This window comes from Stegostoma tigrinum, chromosome 9, assembly GCF_030684315.1.
Source record: "Stegostoma tigrinum isolate sSteTig4 chromosome 9, sSteTig4.hap1, whole genome shotgun sequence".
Classification (NCBI taxonomy): domain Eukaryota; kingdom Metazoa; phylum Chordata; class Chondrichthyes; order Orectolobiformes; family Stegostomatidae; genus Stegostoma; species Stegostoma tigrinum.
In genome coordinates this window covers 2,385,144-2,410,079 of record NC_081362.1, presented here as the reverse complement: position 1 = coordinate 2,410,079, position 24,936 = coordinate 2,385,144, and the positions used below count along the sequence as shown (strand labels likewise).

At 43.0% G+C, this 24,936-nt stretch overlaps 1 protein-coding gene across 2 annotated transcripts in view; it reads right to left on the bottom strand.

Annotated features, from left to right (window-relative positions):
• LOC125454677 (actin-related protein 2) overlaps positions 1-24,936 on the bottom strand; it is a 45,927-nt gene that overhangs the window by 10,380 nt on the left and 10,611 nt on the right. Inside the window, exons 2-6 of one of the 2 annotated variants that reach the window (XM_048535708.2) lie at positions 22,475-22,585; positions 21,273-21,287; positions 16,358-16,573; positions 8,759-8,831; positions 3,510-3,646 (exon numbers count right to left, since the gene is read on the bottom strand). In XM_048535708.2, the coding sequence (XP_048391665.1) occupies positions 3,510-3,646; positions 8,759-8,831; positions 16,358-16,573; positions 21,273-21,287; positions 22,475-22,585 (552 nt within the window). The remainder of the gene's footprint in view (positions 1-3,509; positions 3,647-8,758; positions 8,832-16,357; positions 16,574-21,272; positions 21,288-22,474; positions 22,586-24,936) is intronic. The other variant, XM_048535709.2, reaches the window with a different exon arrangement.

Genomic DNA, 24,936 nt, shown 5'->3' with positions numbered 1-24,936 from the left:
AATTCCTCCTTCAGCTGCCTCAGATCTTGCCCTATGACACCCCTCAAATGCATCAGTGAAGGTCACACCTCTGCAAAGTTTGTCTGTCATTCTTACTCATGCCCTAGAATTAGTCCCTTGTTTAAGGGCTTGAAACCACACCACTGAAATTATTCCTCACCTTCACCAACATTGGCCCAACAGAGTCATAGAAAACAACAAAAAAAAGCCAGCATTCTCTGTACAACAGAGAATTCAGCCCATAGCGAGCAAAGCATGTGCAAGTGTACCAGCGTAGAATTACAGCTCTGGCTGAATTCTCAGTCAATGCATCAATCACTCATGGGTGCTTCAACATGGCACGTGATTTAAACCCCATCCGAACATTCAAGACAGGAGCCGAGACCAACGCACGGCAATTGAGGCAAAGTGGTCCTATAACCAGTTAGTGGCGCTCTCTGCTCAGAGCTCTCTTCAAGGATTCTCTTTTTACTTGGATCCTCTTTCAATGAAAGGTAACAAATTATCACCAGTGTTGCTCCTGGCTCTTACTGTTCAATCAGGTTTGTGCACCAGGAGAGTTTTAGATCAGGTGGAACAGACAGATCTATTTTTTAGGAACAGCAAAGCTAGAAGCTGAGAGTAGAAGTCAACGACCAAGAAACTCGATAGGAAATTGAGAAGCAACTTCTCATCAGGAGCTGTGAGAATGTGGAACTCAACACCACAATGAGTAACACAGATACTATGATCGAGAAAACAGATAAACAGAAAGGAGAAATGAAGACACTAAGGCTGACAGGGAAGAAGTCAGTGAGCCATTACTGCAACCATGGACTCAAGGCCAAACAGCCTGCCTCTATTTTCAGTTCAGTTTTATCTCAGTAATGTATGCATTGCATTAATGGAGGTTGGTTAGCAATGCAGAATGAGGCCCACAGCACTGGCTGGGGTCACCATGAAGGCCTCTCTTCAACCTCTACACTTATCAGAGATGACCTTCAGGTTAAACCATGTCATCTCTCCCCATTGAGACAACAGCCCCATGGTCCAGTAGGACTATAGCAATTTTAACCAATTTAATTAAATATCAATATAATTGCATCTCAACAGAGATTAGAATTCTGTCTCTATTGTGACTTAAAATCTCAAGTGTAAGGCAGTTTAACCTAACGCCACAAAAGTCTCCAATTATACTTCGACACAACAGATCAATTCAAGAAGGAGCAGATGCAATGGTTACTGATTTTAATATTCTTATTGGGCACAGGATTTTGCAAATTTACTGCAGGTATTATTCAGGCCACAGCCAGGAATCAGTAAAACTCCAAGTCAGTTTAAAGAGAACTTCCTTCCATTTCCACACTGCATTGGCTGCACTTCCACCTTACTTACAGAAAGCAAGGAGTGGGGATAACTGGGTTTTTGTCTGGTTGGTGATCAGTGGTTAGTGGTGTGCCTTAGGGATCAGTGTTGGGACCGTGACTGTTTTACAATTTAGAGATGGTTGAGAGTCAGGGAACGAGTGCAATGTGTCAAAGTTCGCAGATGGCTCTAAAGAGGAGTGGTAGAGAAAAGTGAGATAGGGACACAATGGCTGCACAGGGGGGATAAGTGGGCAAGGGTCTGGCAGATGGGGTACATCAGTAAATGCAAGGTCATCCATTTTGGGAGAAATAACAGCAAAATGGACTATTATTTAAATGGTGAAAAACTGCAGCATGCTGCTGTGCAGAGGGATCCGGGTATCCTTGTGCATGAATCACAGCGATAATGGGAACTGCAGATGCTGGAGAACCCAAGATAATAAATTGAGAGACTGGATGAACACAGCAGACCAAGCAGCATCTCAGGAGCGCAAAAGCTGACATTTCGGGCCTAGACCCTTCTTCAGAGAGGGGGATGGGGTGAGGGTTCTGGAATAAATAGGGAGAGAGGGGGAGGCGGACCAAAGATGGAGAGAAAAGAAGATAGGTGGAGAGGAGAGTATAGGTGGGGAGGTGGGGAGGGGATAGGTCAGTCCAGGGAAGACTGACAGGTCAAGGAGGTGGGATGAGGTTAGTAAGTAGGAAATAGAGGTGTGGCTTGGGGTGGGAGGAAGGGATGGGTGAGAGGAAAAACAGGTTAAGGAGGCAGAGACAGGCTGGACTGGTTTTGGGATGCAGTGGGTAGAGGGGGAAGAGCTGGGCTGGTTGTGTGGTGCAGGGGGGGGGAGGGGGGGGGCAGATTTTGAAGCTGGTGAAGTCCACATTGATACCATTGGGCTGCAGGGATCCCAAGCGGAATATGAGTTGCTGTTCCTGCAACCTTCGGGTGGCATCATTGTGGCACTGGAGGAGGCCAATGATGGACATGTCATCTAAAGAATGGGAGGGGGAATTGAAATGGTTTGCGACTGGGAGGTGCAGTTGTTTATTGCGAACCGAGCGGAGGTGTTCTGCAAAGCGGTCCCCAAGCCTCCGCTTGGTTTCCCCAATGTAGAGGGAGCCACACCGGGTACAGTGGATGCAGTATACCACATTGGCAGATGTGCAGGTGAACCTCTGCTTAATATGGAAAGTCATCTTGGGGCCTCGGATAGGGGTGAGGGAGGTGGTGTGGGGGCAAGTGTAGCATTTCCTGCGGTTGCAGGGGAAGGTGCCAGGTGTGGTGGGATTGGAGGGCAGTGTGGAGCGAACAAGGGAGTCACGGAGAGAGTGGTCTCTCCGGAAAGCAGACAAGGGTGGGGATGGAAAAATGTCTTGGGTGGTGGGGTCGGATTGTAGATGGCGGAAGTGTCGGGGGATGATGCGTTGTATCCGGAGGTTGGTGGCGTGGTGAGAGAGAACAAGGGGGATCCTCTTTGGGCGGTTGTGGCAGGGGCAGGGTGTGAGGGATGTGTTGCGGCAAATGCGGGAGACGAGGTCAAGGGCGTTCTTGACCACTGTGGGGGGGGAAGTTGCGGTCCACAGCATTGGTTTGCAGGTGCAGCAGGTAATTAAGGCAAATGGAACATTGACCTTCATTGCGAGGGGGATGGCGTTTAAAAATAGGGAGATTGTGCTGCAGCTGAACAGGATGCTGACAAGGCCACAGCTGGAGTACTGTGTAGAGTTTTGGTCTCCTTACTTGACAAAGTACAGACTAGCACTGGTGGGTGGGGTTGCAGAGGAGATTGACTAGATTGATTCTGGAGTTAGTCAAAACATTTATATGGTCTGTGTTTTTTTTTAAAACCGGACCATATGAATTCAAACAGGCACAAGACAACAGTGCTTCACAGAGACTCCACAGCACTGAGGATGTCACCTAGTAAGGGGGTGAAATCTCCCAGCTCCGCGAACACACCAGCATCTACAACCAGCACCCGAGGTACAAATCATCCTCTTCAGGGTTTGAGTGAAGAATTATTTTATTAGACATTACCAAGGCACACTAATACCCCATATATCTTTCCAGCATTAGGCATGCCACCAACAAGCAGAAGACAGAACAGAAAGACAGTACAAGCTCAACTTTTTAAAGCATTGCAATCAAATGGCACTTCTCACCTTAATGAGGTATCGGGTGATATCCCGGCCAGCAATGTCGAGCCTCCGTGTTAGGTGTGGCAGTGAGAACCCTTCATATACTGGGCAGATGTGTGTCACACCATCACCCGAGTCCACAACCACACCAGTTAGCAAACCTGGAGGAAGACCAACAGTTCATTAGCAAAGACAGACTCCAAACATTTGTCAATGATTGTACGCTGTAGTTATTAAAGCAGGACACAGCCAGGAAGGTTGCCTGAATTTCTCAGCTGCATCATACCATATCTTGTCACAACCTGAAACCCAGCTCTGAAGGAGACAGGTACTTGTGAGGGAAGGGTGGGGAGATGGAGCAAAGGGGCAGGAAACATTGCTCTTCATGGGTTCACTGCTATGGTTTAGCCAGACACACAGGTAGTAGTACCACACTTTTTGCAAGATCCTGAAGCACAATATGCCCCTCCATTGACCTTTTCGGTCAGACATCACCGTCTGCCCTTGTTACACCAACTGCAGCAGCTCATGCTCTCACTGGTCTCACAGGTACCTCCATGTTGTCAGACACGTCTGGTTAAACCACGGGCAAGTCAAACCGGGCTGCAACCTGAATATCTGAAACTGAAGCTGTGCTATTATTCAGCAGTATAAAACCCAGTTCAATCCTCAGACTTAGCTTTTGCCAAGGCTGTTGATTCCCAGTGAACATTTCCCAGCTATGTCCCTGCATCATTCACCTCTATACCAACCATCTAAGAGCCTTCAAACTCCAATTCCCCATGGCCTCCATGGAGTGTCAGTTTGAGAGCCGAAATTCATACTTACCCTCTCGCAGATCCATTCTGCTTCCACGTGGAACATGAAGCTTTGTCTCATGCACCCTCCCAACCTTTGGTTCAGTAGTTATTTTACTGAAGCCTGCAGATGTCTTGCATTTCCCCAAGCTATAACACTATGGGAATGGTAGTAATGCTCCCCGTATTTCTCTACTTTTCAGTTCTTGCCTTTGCCTACAATCCATTTCATTTGTCACTGAAGTGAACACAGTATTTAATCAGATTTATCTGATTTATTTGCTATGTCACTGCAACCCCTCAGATTCAACTACTGCTCCTCCATACGATCATTGTCCTCCTTTTCACTTTGCCATGGGTCCCTCTTCAAACTTAACCCTCTGGTCACGCTTTCTGAATCATTATAGTGCAGGAAATTGCCACAGTCCATCTACCTGTACCAGTAACATCACCTAGTGCCAAATTCCTGCTTTCTCCCCCAAAGCCCTGCACACCATTTCTACCCAAATAACCATCCAATGCCCTGGAATGCCTTAGTTGATACTGCCCTCTACCACATTCCCTAGCAGGGTATTTCAAATCCTAACTATGCTTTGAATTAGTTTTTCATTATCCTTGCTTCACTTACACTTCCCTTTAATTTTTCTTGCCCCATCCCAAGATAGACTCCTTTTATCCTCAATCACCGCTAACTGTTCCATCATTGCTCTGCTGGTCATCTCATAACCGCCTCCTCACAAAGGAGCCTATATTAAAATCTGATAGAGATTGGTAAATTGGTGCTGTAGTGACAGGTGGAGGCAGCAGCCAGACAAGTCATGAGCCATTTCTCTCTCCTGTTTAGAGAGTAGCTCTGAATTAAATGCTGTTTTCCCTACAGAGGCAGCCCAAACAGACAGCTAGCTCCCACGTGCTCTAACACAAAGAGAACGCACCTTCATCGGGATGATAAGAGTAGAGTCAGGTTGACACACTTTACAGCAAGTTAAATAGATCTGACCCATTTTCTTCCATGCTAAAGTTATCTCTAACCCAATTAAAACACTTAACATGTCCAAGAATTTATCTTAAACGTGCGTGGTGCTTGAGCTGATCTTACTCAGTGAAGCCCTGAGATCATCACAACTACGTTCAACACGAGGTTGAGGCAGTGAGGAAGAGTGTGCATCTTTCAACCTCTGCACATCAAAAAGCAGATCAGCCAATGTTTCTTTGGAAGAATGAATCAGTTGTAATGAAAATGCTGCCCGAGTCTTGGATGGAAGTGTGTCTTGGTTTAAAAATATGGCGTTAAATTGCACAGAGGCCACAAACACCTCAATGACATTTGCTCCAGCTGAGCTCGCCACCAGAAAGCCAAACAGTTCACTCCCAATTTCCAAATTTCCACCTCAGTTTCTGACCTAAAGGACTTCCCCAAAGGAATCCTACCAGCTTCGGAGTGTCATTTTATGAACTGAACCAGAACCAGAGCCCATGGCCTAAGGAGCAGCTTTGGGAAATGCTACCAATTTGCAATATTACATCAGCTCTCAACACTGAAAAAGTCCCAGTCTGCCATAATTTCTTCAGTGCCCAGTGACAGGAAGTCTCAGGGTCTTCCCCCAACACCTTGAAAGGCTTTAACCCTTGTGCTTCAGTCACTAGAAATGAACCCTCTGGTCTCAACTATGATCTGATCGGAGCATTGTACAGCCTGTACTCACTTCCCTTGGATTGTCATGAGACAGTTCTACATCCTCTTGGCTTCACTTCAGTGACGTAACTACCCAAGTAGTTATTCTACTAAAGCCTGCAGATAGCTTGCATTTCCCCAAGCTACTAAAGCACTATGGAAATGGTTACTAATGCTCGCCGTATTTCTCTACTTTTCAGTTCTTGCCTTTGCCTACAATCCATTTCATTTGTCACTGAAGTGAACACAGTACTTAAATCAGATTTATCTGATTTATTTGCTATGTCACTGCAACCCCTCAGATTCAACTACTGTTCCTCCATATGATCATTGAAATGAAGCGAGTTAGCTCAGTGTTCCAGCTGATTGAAGAAATAGCAACACTTAGTTCCCCATGTCTCTGCTTTTTGTCCAGAGGCCTCCCAAGTTCCTCATCCCCATAAGCCTACTCAACTTCCTTTCAAAGTTATTCATAGAATCAGCTTCCACTTCAGTTCATAACATTTCTGCAGAAATATTCATCTCACCTAATGATTTTTAAAAATGCTAGACAGATTTGCAGCTGTACAGCACCTTCCGTCATCACTAGACAACAGACTACTTCTCACTCAATGCAGTACTTCGAATGGGTAGTCATTTATTTAACTGGGGCAACCCATTTGTGTACAACAAGCTCCCATCAACTGCAATGAAATAATGACGATCATTTGTTCTTTGTTGATGCTCTTTGAGGGACACATTCTCTATAGGATACCCTGTTCATCTTTGACGAATGTTGGGATTGTCATGCAGCTGATTGGCCTATTCGAAAGAAGGAATAATTTCCCCTCTCTCATCTTTTAATTCACCCCCTCAACTTGAAAACCGGGGTCCCCTCTTAACCTTGTTACGGAGATAGTAGGAACTGTCGATGCTGGAGAATCTGAAGCTGGATGAACACAGCAGGCCAAGCAGCAGAGCAGGAAAGTTTGATGTTTTGGGTCGAGACCCTGCTTCAGATTTCTGAAGCAGGGTCTCAACCCAAAATGTCCAAATTTCCTGCTCGGCCTGCTGTGTTCATCCAGCTTCAGACCATATTATCTCAACTCTTAACCTTGTCTGTTCCAGTGACCAGAGCAGACCTTTCCAGCCTCTCGCCCCGGGAACATCCTGGTAAACCTTTTCAGGCCATTACACTTTTGTTTTGTACTATTGACAAAATATGACCAGTCAGCGTTCAACACCCGATCCCAGGTCATTAATACAGGTGAAGCCAATGTCGTCTCTATTCTCCAGACTATTAGCATATATGCGGGCCAGGAAAGCCAATAAAGACAAACTGACAGATTCATGAGAAAGTTAAAGACATAGGCACCCGAAACGATGGATATGTACATACCAATAACTACACTAAGTGAAGTCGGAGACATGGCCCTTCTTATAGTAGTTTTGCTGAACTTTACAAAATTAGTGAGGTGTTCGTGAAAGGCCACCTGCAGGGTTATCAGCCCTGGTGTATATTCCACCAGAAATCTGAAGCTACAACCAAAATTTCATAAGCTTTTGTTCACTTTTGTTAAATGTTGACTTTTCATTTAGGGAGTAGCCTTGTTTCATATTCTACAGTTGGAGTAAAAAGATTCAAATGGGAATGCTCCAGGAATTTTGTTGATCACATCCAGGAATTGGAGAACGTGGCCCTGAACTTTTCCTTCAGATAAAGGAGATTGCCTCCTGACTACAGGTTACACATCTGGAGCTAGCAGCTTTATGACTGAGGTGGCTGTATTGTAATTGATGCTGGAGATTTAGATGCTTAAACAGCACGTGACAGTCTTCCATGGGGATTGCCCCCATGCGAAAGGATCAACACTTGGTTATAGTGGGATCATGATACCCAGGAAGTCCATCTTTCTGAGGAGATCACATTGCTATTCAAAGCTGGATCAAGCTGCAGGATGCAGTGCAGATCCATAAATCGGCAACCATGCAATGTTTCACCCTTCTGGGCAAAACCAACTTTACAACATTCCTGTCTTGATCGAAGTAATAAGTCTGAAGTTCTGTGAAATATTCATTTTCAGTTTAAAATGTTACCTTAAACCATTTCTCAATGTTCTCAACAACGGGACTTGTAACCTGTTCTGCTGACAACCCAGGTTTAAAAATCACATTCAATCAATGCTAAGCTGCTATCTTACTTTCTACAACCCACACCCTTGCTACTTAATGTTCAGTCAAGGAAACACTTCACAAACTTCAAGGTGACTGCTTTAGCCTATTTCTGGTGCTTTGATTTTAAGATTGTTACTCTTTATATTTTGCAACTTCCATGCTTTTGGCATTGCTTCATAATTTTTTCATAATTTCACTGGATCACTTATTTACAATTTATTTTACTATGGTATTTCATAACTTTTCCATTTTCAACTTGACAATTTATCATGTTCTTGAGATCAGGCAAGCAGTAATTGTTACTGTATGTATTCCCAAGGGACATCACTCTGTTTTACAAGGTTATCATAAAAAGCAAATTGTATCATATTTGAGACTGTGATGCAACAGGAAAGTGTTGCAGATGATTTTATTCCAAGGGCACAGTGCAGTCGGCAGCAACATTTCAGCTATGAAAAACTGTACCTGGCAATGAACTCAAATTTTACAAGGAGGTTCACTCTCAAAATGGTTTTACACAAGATTAATCTGATCAACGTTACTGCAATTTTAAACAAAGTTTAGTTGATCAAGCCTTAAGCTGTATGTTATACAACATCTTGGTTTAACTTCAACATTCCTCAAATTCCATTCTCAGGCATACATACCTTGAGCATAGAGTGTGAGGACAGCTTGAATAGCGATGTAGACTCCACTAAACTGGTAGGTTTCAAACATCACCTGAAACACAAAATTGTAATTTAGCCAAACCCATCCTCGTCATCTTATCGTCATACACTTCTCAAATCAACTGACAAACAGCCAATTTCAATATACTCCTACACAACTAGCATCTCATTCTCCCCTGAACGTCAAACATTCCTAACCTAGCTGTGACCTGACAAGGTCGAACATGAGAAATTTACACAGGCTCCTCGTTTCAAAATGGATTTGAGAACAGAAGGAAGCCAATCTTCTTTTGCTTTCCCTCTCGACCGCAGTTCCTTCCTCTGATTCGTCACTTATCCCATTTTAAAACATTGAGCCCTACGTACCTGGAAGTTGGCCAGCGCTGGAGCTTACAAGAAATCAGAACAGCAGCTTTAACATCTCTCAGCAAATATGCAATGGGAAATAACACAAACCATCACAAATGATGAGGACTTAAGGTGTTTCAATTCTATTTCTAAGTCATTAACAAAGTACATTAGACAGGAATTATGAATATATTCCAGTAAGCTGACCCCGACCCCAACCCCAACCCCACCAGAGCTTTTCTGTCAACTGTTCAGAGCCAGAAAGCACTTTATTATCACGACATTGCTATAATGGGTGTGATGCAGCATATTCTGCGGTAGTATATTGGATTTTGTAATTTTCTACGCTCGCATTCGAAGCATAGACCAACTGACAAGTCTAACACATGACAGGATTTGTTCTCACTTGTTAAAGTGAGAAATGTTGGCTTTCTGCATTCTTCATCTGACAGTGGATGCCATGGTTCATGGTGAAGTACACATTGTGCTCTGGAAGTAAGTGCCAGCAGTGGGTAGCTATTACAACTATAGATAGTTCGCAAAACCTCTCTTGCTCATGCATGCCCTTTATAGAAGAATATCTAGCATCCTTCCTTTATCTGGCCTTCATATGATTCCAGATCCACAGCAATACAGTTGATTCTTACATGACCTCTGAAATGGTCAACCAAGACACTCAGTTCAAGGGCAATGGGGGAGGGGCAACAAATATTGGCCTCAGATGCATCCATCCCATGAATGATTAAAAAATGGCAGTAGGGCTGAAACATGTCTATCACACACAGAACTCTTCCCTCAATCCTGACAAGCACATACATCTTCAAACAGGGCAAGCTGAATCACATTTTCAGAATCCAATTTCACCTCAAAAGGAACAGAGTTAGCAACCCTCCAGGATTGTGCAGCATTCTCTGAAAGCAAGATGCATCTCCAAGGCATACTGAGGAACACCACAGTAAGGGGGAAAAATATGTAGGATCTTGAAAAGAAAGACATCTTTTCTTTAAAGATTGCCGTTTGAGTTGCAAAAAAGATTCCAAACTATGAGGCAAAGGAGAAATAACCATTCCACTAACCGACCAAACGGTTCTAGGACAGATCAGTGAAGGGAGTGTCAGGGTGGGGTCATTGGAGGCAGGTCAGGTGGTGAACGCAAGTTAACCAGAGTTAGCAGCCCTATGTTGTGTCCTGAGAGTGTGAAAGTTAATTTGGGTTTCACTGCTATACTCTGTAGAATACAACTGCAAAACTGGTCCCCATTCTAGTTACTGTCCACGTCAGCTGTACATCATGGAAACAAACCCCTTGGGCCCAACTCATCCACGCTGACCAGATATCCTAAATGAATCTGGTCACATTTTTTGCCTGCATTGGCTAATATCCCTCGAAACCGTTCCTATTCACATACCCATTCAGATGGCTTTTAAATGTTGTGATTGTACCCGACTCCTCCACTTCGTCTGGCAGCCAATTCCACACACACACACACCACTCTCTGCATGAAAACATTGCCTCTTTTGCCCCTGTTGAATCCTTCCCCTCTCACCTTAAATCTATGCCCTCTAGTTTTGGACTCCCCTGCCCTGGGAAAAAGACCTTGGCTATTCACCCTACCCATGCCCCTCATGATTTTATAAACCTCTATAAAAGTACCCCCTCAGCTTCTGACACTACAGGGAAGAGAGCCCCGGCCTATTCAGCCTCTCTATAGTTCAAACTCTCCAACCCCAGCAGCATCCTTGTAAATCTTTTCTGCACCCTCTCAAGTCTAACATCATCCTTCCTATAGAAGGGAGGCCAGAACTGAATGCCATATTCCACAGTGGCCTAACCAATGTCCTGTATAGCTGACCTCCCTACTACTATACTCAAACTAAAACCAAAAGCAATGACACTCAAATTACCCGAGTGAAGTGACCACATTAAGTAGTTCACTCAATGTGTAGCATCTTGCTAAGTAGCAAGCAAGATGGAAATGCAATGACAAGCTCCATGACTGACAGCTTAAGACAACATGTCTGGAACGAGCAGGAGGTAAATCTCAGGACCAAGTAGGAAGTACATAGAACTTTTATTGTTGCTCAACTGTATCAAGTTCTGGAAATGTTACTGCCAGACAGATCTGACAGCCTCACACAATCCTCTATCAATAATTAAGGTTTACTAAAAGGATCAAACACATAAGAATGGGTGCTTCCCAAGGCGACTAAAACCACCGCCAAACAGACCCTGCTGATACAGGTGTGCAAGGGTTAGGAATTGTCAACTGAGAGGAATAACCTGTTAATATCACAGAAGATCCTGGCAATAAGTGTCAATAGCAAGAGGGGAAATTGGGTTGGACGACGAGAAGAAATTGCCCAAGCAAACCCTCGAGCAGTCACATATCAATGTCAATAGCAGGAAAAAGCTCACAGTTGAATGCATGAGCTGATGTGCAATGATATATTGCAGTGTCAGGCAGTACAAGCACCTAGTGTGTGGATCTCCTGAAGCAGTGACAAAAATAGGAACGTGAACAGCAGCAGTCCATTTACAGTCTGCACTGCTTCAACTCTGACCTTTTGCTTATACTAATTCTTCCAACGGCAGCCATGCTTTCAGTTGTCTGTACCCTAAACGCTGGAAATCCCTCCCAAAACTTCACTACTATTAATGCACTTAAAGCCTCTTTCATTGTTTTCAGGGTCATAGCAGGAGCTTCTGGAGATAATTCAGGAGGCAAGGCAGAAATTCATCCCAAGGAAGAACAAACAGAATGGAGAGGGGTGAAGACAACCACAGCTGACAAGGAAGCTCAGGGGCAGCATAAATGCAAAAGTATTCACCATATGTTGAAGATTAGTGGGAAGCCTCTAAAAATCAGAGGAGAACTAGAAAAGCAATCAGAGGGGAAAGATGAAATAGGACTGTAAAATAGCTTGTCAGAGGGTTACAGGAGTTTTCTTGAGCTCCTTAAAAGTTGAGGAAGGCAAAAAAACATTGGAGCACTGGAAAATGAGGCTATTGAAGTATTAAAGGGGAGCAAAGAAATGGCAGAGGAACTGAATATTAACTTTACATCAGTTTTCACGGCAGAAAACACCAGCAACATACCAGAACTTAGAGTCGGGGGCAGAGATGAGTGCGGTGGCCATTACTAAGGAGGTGGTGCTGGGGATGCTGAAAGGTCCTAAGCTGGGTAAAATTATCTGGACTAGATGGACTACACCAGAATTCTGAAAGAGATTTTGGAGACATTGGTCGTGATCTTTCAGGAAGCACTCGAGTCGGAGGGTCCCAGAGGACTGGAAAATGGCCAATGTAAATCTACTGTTTAAGGAGGGAGGGAGGTAGAAGACAGGCCTGACCTTGGTCATTGGTAAACTTTAAGAATCTATTAAGGATAAGATTACAGAGCACTCCAAAGTGCATGAAGTAGGGCAGAGTCAACACAAGGAATATCTCCTCTTTGGATTTCCAGAGGGCCTTTGGCAAGGTGTCACACAGGAGGCTGTTAAATAAAAAGCCCAAGGTGTGAGGGGCAAGGTACTGACACGGAAAAAGGATTGGCTGATTGGCAGCAGCCAGGGACTAGTGAAATTTTGCAGGGATCTGTGTTGGGATCACAACTGTTCACTTTATACACTAGCAATCTGGATGAAGCTAAGCACGCAGATGACACAAAGATAGATGGAGGGACAGGTAGCATTGAGGAAGTGGGAAGGCTGCAGAAGGACTTGGAAAGGCTAGGAGAGTGGGCAAAGTGGTGGCATATGGGATAAAGTGAGAAAATGTGATGTTGTGCACAGTTGGGAAGAAGAGGTGTGCACTATTTACTCAATGGGGAAAGGCTTCAGAAATCTGAAGCAAGGAACTGGTGAGTCCTCGTTCAAGATTCTCAAGGTTAACATGTAGGTTCAGTTGGCAATGAGGAAGACTAATGCAACGTTAGCATTCACTTTAAGAAAGCTAGAATATGAGAGCAGAAATGTACTGCTGAGGCTGTACAAGGCTCTGGTCAGACCACGTTTAGAATAATGAGAGCAGTCTTAGCATCTAAGCGAGGATATGCTGACATTTGAGGAAGTCCAGAGGACCTTTACAAGAACGATCCTGGAATTGTCATACGAGAAGCAGTTGAGAACACTGGGTGCAGACTTGGAGCTTAGAGAGGAGGGAAGAGTTGATCAAAATTTAGACTATAGACAGGCTGTGTAGAAATGTTACCACGGGAAAAGACTAAGGTCCAAGGTCACAGTCTCTGAATGAAGGGACAACTCTTCAGAATTAAGATAAGAAGGAATTTCTTCATTCAAAGGGTGGTGAATCTGTCAAATTCACTGCCACAAAAGGGCTCGAGGCCAAATCACCGTGTATTTAAGACAGATCCTTGATTAGTAAGGGGGATCAAGCATTATGGAGAAAAGGCAGGATATTGGGTTTAGAAGCATATCAGCCATGATGGAATGGTAAAGCAGACTCGATTAGCAGAAAGGCCTCATTCTGCTCCTGTCTTAATAGCCACGTGATCACCATTAACATGGAGACCGCCATCTGGACATCAGTAAACCAGTGGGTTTTTGTTACCATGACGACATCACTTTCATATTAATGAGACTGGGATAAAGGGGCAGAAGGCATGGCTGCTTGACTTGAAGGTGCACAGAAGGTAGGAAACTAAACATGAAGAGAAAGTGAAGGAAGCTACTGACAGATTGAGTGGGCAAGCATGTGGCAAATGCAGTATCATGTGGAAAAATATTAAACTATTCATTTTGATAGGAAATATAAAGAAGCATGTTATCCTAATGACAAGAGATTAAGGAGCATCAGGACACTAATCAGGAATTGAAAAAAGGTTAGATAGTGTTGGAGGTAGAGTTCATAATTAGAAAAGCTGATGAACATCATTTGCACTAAATTCCTTGTGACAAAGGAGAGGGGTTATAGTTCAGTTGTACAGGGCATCAGCAAAACCAGATCTTAAATACGGCACACAATCCTGGACATCCTAAGCAACTGAGCTAAGATTTAGTAAGCTACTCACTGTAATGTGCAAGTGGTCTTATGAGGAAAGGTTGGACAGGCCAGGACTGTGTATGTTAGTGTTAAGAAGAGTAACAGACAACTTGATTCAAAACAAGAACGTGACAATCTCAGAGTGGACATGGACAGGATGTATCCTCTTCTGGAAGGATCTAGAACTAGGGGTCACTCAATTAAAACCAGCACAAAGGAGCAACATTCTCTCTGCAATTTGAGTATCCTGGGAACCTATTTACTGAAAAGGTGGTGGAAGCCAAGTCCTTGAACATTTTTATGTCAAAGGTTGACTGAGGATTTTTGTTAAGAGGGAGAAAATCTATAAGCAGCAGACAGCGTAATGACTAATGAGACAATGTTGAAGTGACATTGACAAGAACTGTAATGCTTTGATGTGTTAATATGATCAGAGGAGAAATGTGGTTGCATTGTGGTAACGTCACTGGATTAGCACACCAGAATCTAGGGACATAGGCTCAAACTCCACTATGATAGGTTGGCAGATTGCCCAGAGGCCAGTTGAGTCAATTAAGGTTAGACAATGAATTTTGGATGGCAGTGATACCCACATCCCGTGAAGAATGAGAAAAATTAAGTTCACAGGTTTAAACCGATAGCTTTTCTCCAATTTTCAGCAGAGCAGTTTTGCCTTGGGCTGAAGTAGTCTGTCAGGGACAGCTCTTCCCAGTTTGGTCCTTCAAAAGTACTTGCCACATTGCTGAAGCGCACTAAAGTTACAGAACAGTGAAAATCATTACCATGTATGGAAGGCTCTGTCACTCAGTGTTGAATCTCATATTCCATAATCATGTCATTACTACGATTCTTGAGCATGAAAGCACTTCTTGGTACACAAATTAATCATTCATAAAAGAATTGAAACCACTCCCCCATATTCCTGAAGTCATTTCAACCAAAGCAGCTCAGTACCACACTGCTCAATATATGTATGCATCAAATTATGTACACTGGCAGGATCTGAACCTATGCTAATTTGCTGCTACAGACACAGGAATTGACAAGTAGGGCATCTGGACTGAAGTGGGAGATGCTGATTTTATTTTAGGTTGGGAGCAGAAGTTGTTTTGGAGTATGTGCCAATGTCATTTTCAAGATTATGACAGGGCATCAGAGCTCGGAAGCAGACAGAGATACAATGCCAACCAGAGGTCCACGACGTAATTCAACACATGCCCGGGTGCCTCCGTCACAACAAGCACACCTATGGAAACCTGATTAGCTAGAACCAACCAAGCAGGGAAAACCTCACATACTGGATTCTGGCCTAGGCCCCATTGCTGCTTTGGAGCTGATAACACTATCTGGGATTGTGTTCCACAGTCTGGGAATAACACCATGACAGTTTTGCAGCAACAAAAACAAAAAATATAACTGTTGTGAAATGAGGTGCTTATGTAGGGAAGAATGTAAAAAATGCAATACTCAATACTATAATAGACTGATCTCAAAATTAAGGTGAGACGTGTAAACATGGGCAGATTACAAAGTCAACACTGATCAAGTTTCAGAGCATCGTAACTTAGATTAACTTTGACAAATAAATAGAGTTTGCAGTGACATGACCAACAACATTCCCAAAATCCTAGACTGATGGTACCAGCAAGATAAAATAAAGTTACACTCCAGATTCTCTCAGATAATGGGCAGTTTCCTGGATCAAATGCTTACACAGAAACTATGACATAATTCTCCACCGACACGTGCTCAAATAGCATTTTTGTAAACTCAATAGGTCAACTAGCAGGGAATGCACTAATAACCTGGACCTGGAAAGAAATCCAAATTCTTTACACAATCCTTTCCATAAAGAGGCATCAATTGCCAGTAAATCAGTGTTGCCACAAGGCATTCAGATCTCATGCATGTTCCCAAATTCAACAGGTACATACCGTGGTTTTTCCAACATGGTCACATATTCCACCACCACCAGCATCGTCCCCAATTGTTCTGCACATTCTCCTTTTCAAACATCAGCAAACTATCTCAGTGGAGCTAAACATTGACTCATAGAAAGCCCTCAGGTAATTAGTTACATTGAGCCAGAATTCCCCAAATTAGACAAGATCATGATTGAGTGGAGAGCCAGAAGCAGAAGAACTGCCTCTAAAATAAGGCAACCCTCCATTTGATCGTCCCAAAATCAGTTTTCAACCAAAGCAGTGTTTCCTCAACAAATATTCTTACCTCAATTATCTTTTCCCTATTCTTTGTGGGGTTCATTGGTGGTTCAGTTAGAAGAATTTTGCAATTCTTGGAATCAACATCTAACTTCTCTGGGCCAAACGTGTAATCCCACAGATGTTTCATGTCATCCCAATTTCGAACAATGCCATTTTCCATAGGATAGTTAACCTCTAACATCGAACGCAATTCACTGGCTTCATCACCCACCATCAGATCCTGCAAGCGGAAAAATTCAATATAGTGAAACAACATAATGAGACTCCAAACAACATTTCTCGCTAGTGGCAAGCCTACAAAATCCAACTTCAAAAAAAAATTACTGAAATGTCAGAAACAAGTAAAATCACCAGGAAATTCTGAAAACAGGAATTACAGTAAAAAAACTCTATACTGGGCAAGTTTTTATTTGAATTAATTTGTTCAGTAAAGTGTTTATGACCACAATTGTACGCCATAAAACTAAACACCAAGAAACGTCCACAAACCTTGAGCTGGTGATGCAGGATTAATTTGCAAGGACAGAGGCTTGGAGATTTTCTTTAAGGACAAAGTGAGGACTGACCTTTGAAAGAGTGGAGTGCATAAAAGGGATTTATTGCAAGGACAGACACAGAGGACGTAGAGCTGTGGGTGGGAAGCGATCCAAGGTAATGACACAACACGGCCCTGGGTCATGATATAGATCACTGGAGATGATCACCGTGGGTTCGAGCGCACATGATGGAAGTGGGCAAAGGTAGAAATTCAGAAAATTCATCCATTGTGAGGGTTACAACTGAGTAAACTATGAGAGAAGTGGTGAAACATATCAAAATATCTCCAAAAGTATTGATCAAAAGGTACACTGGGCCAAAATGCTCTTGCAAGATACTTGAATTCTGCAGTGCCAAGTTCAGAGTTACGAAAGCCATTTTAAACTAAAATTTATTTTAAAAATAGCTTGTGCTTTAGGTTCATAGCCATTTATTTTAATCTTTACACCCAAAAGCAGTGGAGATATAGCCAGGGAAGACAATGCATTCAAAGAGCTATTTTCATCAAAGAGGAAATGAATAAGCAGACTAATGGCCAAAGCCAAGTTGATACTATCTCTGACTACAACCATCCAAAGATTGTTTGACTGTAACAAATAAGGGAATTTGCTCTTCCCACCCCCAAGCCAGGTTGAGAGAGGCCAAGAATGACTCCAATCTTCCCGTTGCCCCCCTGACTGAAATGACCCACTTGTGTACACAACAGCACTGTAAAAGGATGATTTGTGTAATACTGCGGTGGAACAACCACAGTTGAGGTTTCTGAAAATCGGGACAAGTAATTCTGGTATCAAGTACCTGTGCACGGGAAGCAAATACAGGCGGATGGTGGTGGTTTATTGTATGCATGCACACTATAAGGTTTTATTTTGCATTCAAGTATCACATTCGAAAAAAATTGAGATCCTTCAGGTCTAGGTGAATGGGATGGGCTCAGAGATGCAGAATGGATATTAAGAAAAAAGACTGATGACATGCAAGCCTAAGGTTCAGCAGAGCTAACCCACAGCAGAAGATCACAGATAAGAATTTAAACAATTTTGCTTTTTTTCAAAGAATCAATCATTTCTGTCCTTGACATTCCAGTCAGGTACTTGTCACCAGCACAAATACCTTCCAGAATCTACGCAAACTTATTTCACTGTCTGCCTTGATACTTAATAAAGGCAGTTTGAGAATGCCTGCATATTAGAAGTCTGTGTATAAGCACAGAACAACAAAGTAATAACCAGTCATACTTGGATAGTTCACGAGATGATGCTAAATGCCCAAATACTGACTAGTTCCAAGTAGAAAACACTTCATGTCCACAAAACAAGCACACAAACCTAGTCAGATTTCAACTTGGATTCTGATAAAATTGATGAACTAAAGGATTCATCAAATTTTGAAGTGATCCATTCAGTACATGCAGTCAGTTTTAGGCAGACAAACAATTTTGGAAATTCAGGACAAAGAGCTGCCCAATAAGTGATAGCATCAGACACCTCCCCAGTGCAGGACTTAAATCACATATGTTGCATCGACTTTGGACAAAGTAAGACACACCTGTTTGTCAGCCCACAATCTGCATTTATACAGGAATGCATCTACTGCTTCACTCGAGCAATCAACATTCCACTGTCACTAAAGGAATGAAAAAAGTACTCATATCTCGTGGGATAATGTTAATTTTAAGCCCCAACCAAACAAACACTGCTACCTATGCACAGAAAAATATGGATAAGTATAGTTCAAAGTCATGCTTCAAAGCAAAACAAAGGAATTGTGGCAAATTCATGCTGCAGGTGAAACACTGAAAACATCAATAGGTTTCTTGAAATGTTTAAACACTAATTTTACACATTTTATTCACAAGCCTAATCAAGACAGAATTTAGTGCTTTTACAATCAGCATGAAATTGTAGTTGATTTAAGCATTCTTGTCGCATGACAGACTTGTTCTACAAATGTTTATCTATCACCCACCACCATCATGTGCATCAAACCATTCTGTTCACTATTCCTTTTCTTGGGTTGCCTTCTGGCCATTGGCAGGCTGGAATGACATGACCATAACACAAACTCATCCCAACAGTCCCTCTTCCGCACCTACACAGGCCCCAAACCCCACCTCTTCCTCCGGTACATTGATGACTGTATCGGCGCCGCCTCTTGCTCCCCAGAGGAGCTCGAACAGTTCATCCACTTCACCAACACCTTCCACCCCAACCTTCAGTTCACCTGGGCCATCTCCAGCACATCCCTCACCTTCCTGGACCTCTCAGTCTCCATCTCAGGCAACCAGCTTGTAACTGATGTCCATTTCAAGCCCACCGACTCCCACAGCTACCTAGACTACACCTCCTCCCACCCAACATCCTGCAAAAATTCCATCCCCTATTCCCAATTCCTCCGCCTCCGCCTCCACGACAAGACATTCCACTCCCGCACATCCCAGATGTCCAAGTTCTTCAAGGACCGCAGCTTTCCCCCCACAGTGATCGAGAACGCCCATGACCGCGTCTCCCGTATTTCCCGCAACACATCCCTCACACCCCGCCGCCCCCACAACCGCCCAAAGAGGGTCCCCCTCGTTCTCACACACCACCCTACCAACCTCCGGATACAACGCATCATCCTCCAACACTTCCGCCATTTACAATCCGACCCCACCACCCAAGACATTTTTCCATCCCCACCCCTGTCTGCTTTCCGGAGAGACCACTCTCTCCGTGACTCCCTTGTTCGCTCCACACTGCCCTCCAACCCCACCACACCTGGCACCTTCCCCTGCAACCGCAGGAAATGCTACACTTGCCCCCACACCTCCTCCCTCACCCCTATCCCAGGCCCCAAGATGACATTCCATATTAAGCAGAGGTTCACCTGCACATCTGCCAATGTGGTATACTGCATCCACTGTACCCGGTGTGGCTCCCTCTACATTGGGGAAACCAAGCAGAGGCTTGGAGACCGCTTTGCAGAACACCTCCGCTCAGTTCGCAACAAACAACTGCACCTCCCAGTTGCAAACCATTTTCACTCCCCCTCCCATTCTCTAGATGACATATCCGTCATGGGCCTCCTGCAGTGCCACAACGATGCCACCCGAAGGTTGCAGGAACAGCAACTCCTATTCCGCCTGGGAACCCTGCAGCCTAATGGTATCAATGTGGACTTCACCAGTTTCAAAATCTCCCCTTCCCCTACTGCATCCCTAAACCAGCCCAGTTCGTCCCCTCCCCCCACTGCACCACACAACCAGCCCAGCTCTTCCCCCCCCCACCCACTGCATCCCAAAACCAGTCCAACCTGTCTCTGCCTCCCTAACCGGTTCTTCCTCTCACCCATCCCTTCCTCCCACCCCAAGCCGCAACCCCATCTACCTACTAACCTCATCCCACCTCCTTGACCTGTCCGTCTTCCCTGGACTGACCTATCCCCTCCCTACCTCCCCACCTATACTCTCTCCATCTTGGGTCTGCCTCCCCCTCTCTCCCTATTTATTCCAGTTCCCTCTCCCCATCCCCCTCTCTGAAGAAGGGTCTCGGCCCGAAACGTCAGCTTTTGTGCTCCTGAGATGCTGCTTGGCCTGCTGTGTTCATCCAGCCTCACATTTTATTACCTTGGAATTCTCCTGTTTTTCCTAACTGCTTGGAAAAGCTCCTCAGCTCCATGACATTTATCTGATAGATTTTCAAAGATTTTGCAGACACCAAGGTAAATCTACCATTTTTACAATGTTATTTCATCGGTGCATCGACATTGTAGCAGCACCCGCTGATCTACGAATAATTACCTACTCTCGAGCAACCTTACCGGCAACTGCAATTCAATAGGCGTGCAGAAATGCTCAAGGCGATCATAATGATTACCTTTTTACAACTCTCAAAAATGATTTCACTCAAAACTCCAACTACAGTTAACTCCCACTGCAACACTCCATGGCTCAGTGATGATTCAAACAGACTAATTCCATAAACCTTGCCAATAGCTTCCAGCAAATAGGAGTGGGAGTAGTACAATTGCAGTGGGCGACATATTCTTGATTTTTCCTACCAACTGTATCAACTCTACCCAACTCCTCCCCCAAATGGCTTGGAAAAGAGGTGAGAAATATGCTGCATAGCCCTGTGCTATCGGTCAGATGCAATGCACCAGCCCAGCAACATGCCACAATGCAAAACCCATTTTATCCGTGCTTTTAAAATTTCAATAGAACAGACAAGTTAACTTTCCAGCATAACAGAGGGAACAGTTATTTTGTTTTAAGTAAATAAAATTGCAAAATGTTAACAAAAGGAAATTATTTCAACGCAAAGTTTGGATGTTTGGATTGCAACACCAAAATAAAATGAAATGAAAAGATGGAACACACCACACTCCAATAACTTACTTACCATCTTTTTGTTATTCTACTTCAACAGGTGAAGAAAGAAGAGAAAAAGAGAAGAGAGAGAGAGAGAGAAGGTAAAAACAAAGGTCAGAAAAGGTCTGAGTGAAAACATCACTCCAGGAACTTAAAAGATCCAAGTGCTTTCCAAAATTAAAAGAAAAATGACGGAACTTTGAGAAACTTCCCCATTAGGTGTGAAGAGTCTAGAGTTCAGCTAGACTATATAGCTCTGTTCAATATGATTCTTTTATCAAATTCAAGGGATATTTAGAGTTCTGCAAATGTATTTCAAAAACATTATTGCTGCAATAATACAAACAATTTGCTTACCTACATTGTAGAATGAACACAATATGCACTACTTCCCCATTTCTCTCATTTCACATACAATATAAACGATAGCTACAATTAATTATTTTGTGTGCAGCCCCGATGGAACGTTTTCATGACCTTGTTAGCACCCTGGGGCCAAAGGACTACCTGAATTACTGTCTCGGAAATTATTCAGATGACGATTTTCACAAATGGGAAGCAAGCATATTTCTCACGTAGTTTGCATCGTCTGACCAAGCTTAACTGATCAACTTTTTGACTCCTCGAGCAGAGCTCACAACGTATCTTGTTTGCAAATATATCCATCATGCACGCATGCCAGAGCTACTGGCAGAGTGAAACTCCTTCTGAAGTTAGCCAGTTGTTTAATTAAACTGAGGAAATATTTCAGGCGGCAAGAGGGAAAGGAGCAAAGTAGAAGAGGAACCTACTTACTCCATCCAAATAGCAGCTCTACCCAAGTGAAAACTACACTGCACTCATTGTTACTCATTCAACCTTTACCTAATTTGAATTTGACATCGTATTTAAACATCAATTCCCACCATATCTGCAATAGCCTAATAGCAAAAGGCAAAGGCATATTACCTTAATTTGGTTCTGTAAACATCTAAAAAAATTGCATACCTGTGCAACCTATACAGTACAATCATACCTGCTTTAAAAATGTTATCGCTTAAAAGATTAAATAAAAGCTTCTGCAAATATTTCTTAAAGTGCTGCCTGGTTTAGTACAAAGAACAGTGTTGGGCTTTTTCCTTTACTTCATTACACAACAGGAGTAATGAAAATGATTTGGCACACTGGAATTAAACAGGCAAGAGAAAATTTAGCACACAAAGTTACTAACAGCACAACTCTCAATAACCTTACCTTGATCTCAATATTCCCAACTTTGGCAGTGGATCGGATAATGGGACGGCCCACCAATGCTGGAAAAATGTGTTCTGGAAAGTTGGAGCCAGCATATCCGCACTTGACAAACTATACAAAGCAGGACAGAAAAAAAACATTTCATTTCTTAAAGATGTCATTATTCATCAAAACAGGAGGGAAAAACAGGTTGCTACAGATTGATGAAAAGACAGATACTACTCAGCTGTTTCAACATAGCAATTTAAACACTTGGAAATTAGCCTTGAAGATCAACATTTTTCATTTTCAGAATATACATAATACTTGGTTAGAACTAACAAAAAGCTCTACATAGCAAGCATCAAGTACATATTACATCTTTACCTGGAGAAAACCCATTCCATCTATGGTTCTAAAAAACTTTATATATAAACGCGAAGAAAAACTGTCAATCAGCACAAATTATGTTTTCATTCATTTATGGGATATGGGTGTAAAAACTTGAATTGGCCATTTAATTTCCTGGAGATGGTCATACACTTCTCAGACTTCAAATGAATTCTTCAAAGGCCATTTCAGAAGCTGTCAAGAACCTTGCATATGTCAAGTTTGTTTCATAATAAACTAGTTTTAGTGAACCTGTAATAATTGCTGATAATTGTGCTGATTTTAAACAGAAGACACTTGCTTGGCTCTCCTTTATTCTCTGAAATTTAAAGTGAGGAAAAAGCAGTTACTGTCCAAGATAACAAAGAACTGCAGATGCTGGAGTTAGATGCAACAAAGTGTGGAGGTGGGAGAATGCAGCAAGCCAGGCAGGTTTCTGAAGAAGGGTCCCGACCTGAAACGCCCACATTCCTGTTCCTCTGATGCTGCCTGGCCTGTCTTTTCCAGCTGTACATGGTGTTATCTTGTTATTACCGTCCAAATAGTGCAAGTTACATAATGACTCAAAAGAAGAAAAATCTCTATTGTATAAAGTGGCTAAAACACTCATCCTACTTATATCCCATATTGTTACGTCAACTGTAAATCAACCACATGGATCTTATTACTGCAGACCAGTGTATAAAATAATCTGTGCCATGCAGTGAACTACCCCACAGAAATAATTATCACAACAGAGCCACACAAGGCAACGTGAGGGAGTGGTGACAGAAAACTCCAAAACAGTACTTTTCAAGAACGCCTGAATGAAGAAAATAGGCAGAGGGAATTCTTAAGCTTGTCGATCTTTACAGCTAAATGTACAATGTTGCAATCAAAACTGGAGCTGTGAGAAAGGCCAACTATCACAAGAGTGCCTTATTAACAAGACAAAGGGGGCAAATGTGATGAATTTATCGACGGCTGAGTTTCAACTGCCCATAGACATTCATTCCATTCATTAGTAACCTTTCACCTGAGGAATTTGCTACAGAAGAGTGGAGAGGCTACATCCCTGAATATATTTCAGAAACTGCTCATAGCGTAATGGAGTATGGCAGGCAGCAAGAGATGGACAATTGACCATGATCACATTGAATGATAGAGCAGGCAAGATAGGTGGGGGAAATGATCTATGCTTGTTCCTATTTTCTGTTAGTCTCCCCCCCGCCCCAACTGTGAAACAGAAATGGCTTCGAAACAGTTTGGTAAAAGCAGCAGAAACAAAGTAGGAATACAAAGAGGAGGAACTTAGATTTAAAACAGGTAATTTAAAAAAAATTGTTCAAGAGCCAGATCCTCTGCCCTGATTTCCAAGCTAGGCCACTGAAAGCAAGTAAATTGTGTATGTGACAGTCTACTTTCCACCGGCACTCACAATTAAAGACTTGAATATTTAGATTTGAAATCTCATGTCACATCAATAAAGACAGGGATTAACCGGCAGAGAGATCTAGCAACTCTTGCATAATCATGAATATGAAGGACTCAGTCAACGTTTTATTTGTTTAAGTGATTTATTTGGAGCCCACTGAATTGGCAATTAGGAAATTCTATTTACAGTCTATTTCCATTCTGAGGAAGGGGTCAGACCCGAAACATTAACTCTTTTTCCTTCACAGATGCTGCCAGACCTGCTGAGCTTTTCCAGCAACTTTGTTTCTGCTCCTTAATTCTATTTAAACATCAGATGGGGACTTCCAGAAGACAATCAATAAGACTCTCCACCACAACCTGTTCAAAAATTCAACGTTCATTGGACAGGAGGCAACTTGGAGACATGGGCTGAGGTAGAGTTGGGATGAAGATCCCATTGTTTGACAGAATTCATATTGTGGCACCAACTTGAACAATAGCATCTGCTTTTCATCGTACATTATCAATCAAGCAACGAAGTTGTCAAAAGAAGTTGCGGCTGACAAAATTAGGAGATGCAGTACTTTGTGTAAACAGGGTGGGAAGTCACAAAGGGTCCACAGAATAACCAAGGGCTAAAATCTGGCAAAAGGAGAGCTCTGAGAAAGACTAATCAGATCTGTTTAGATTTTGAAATG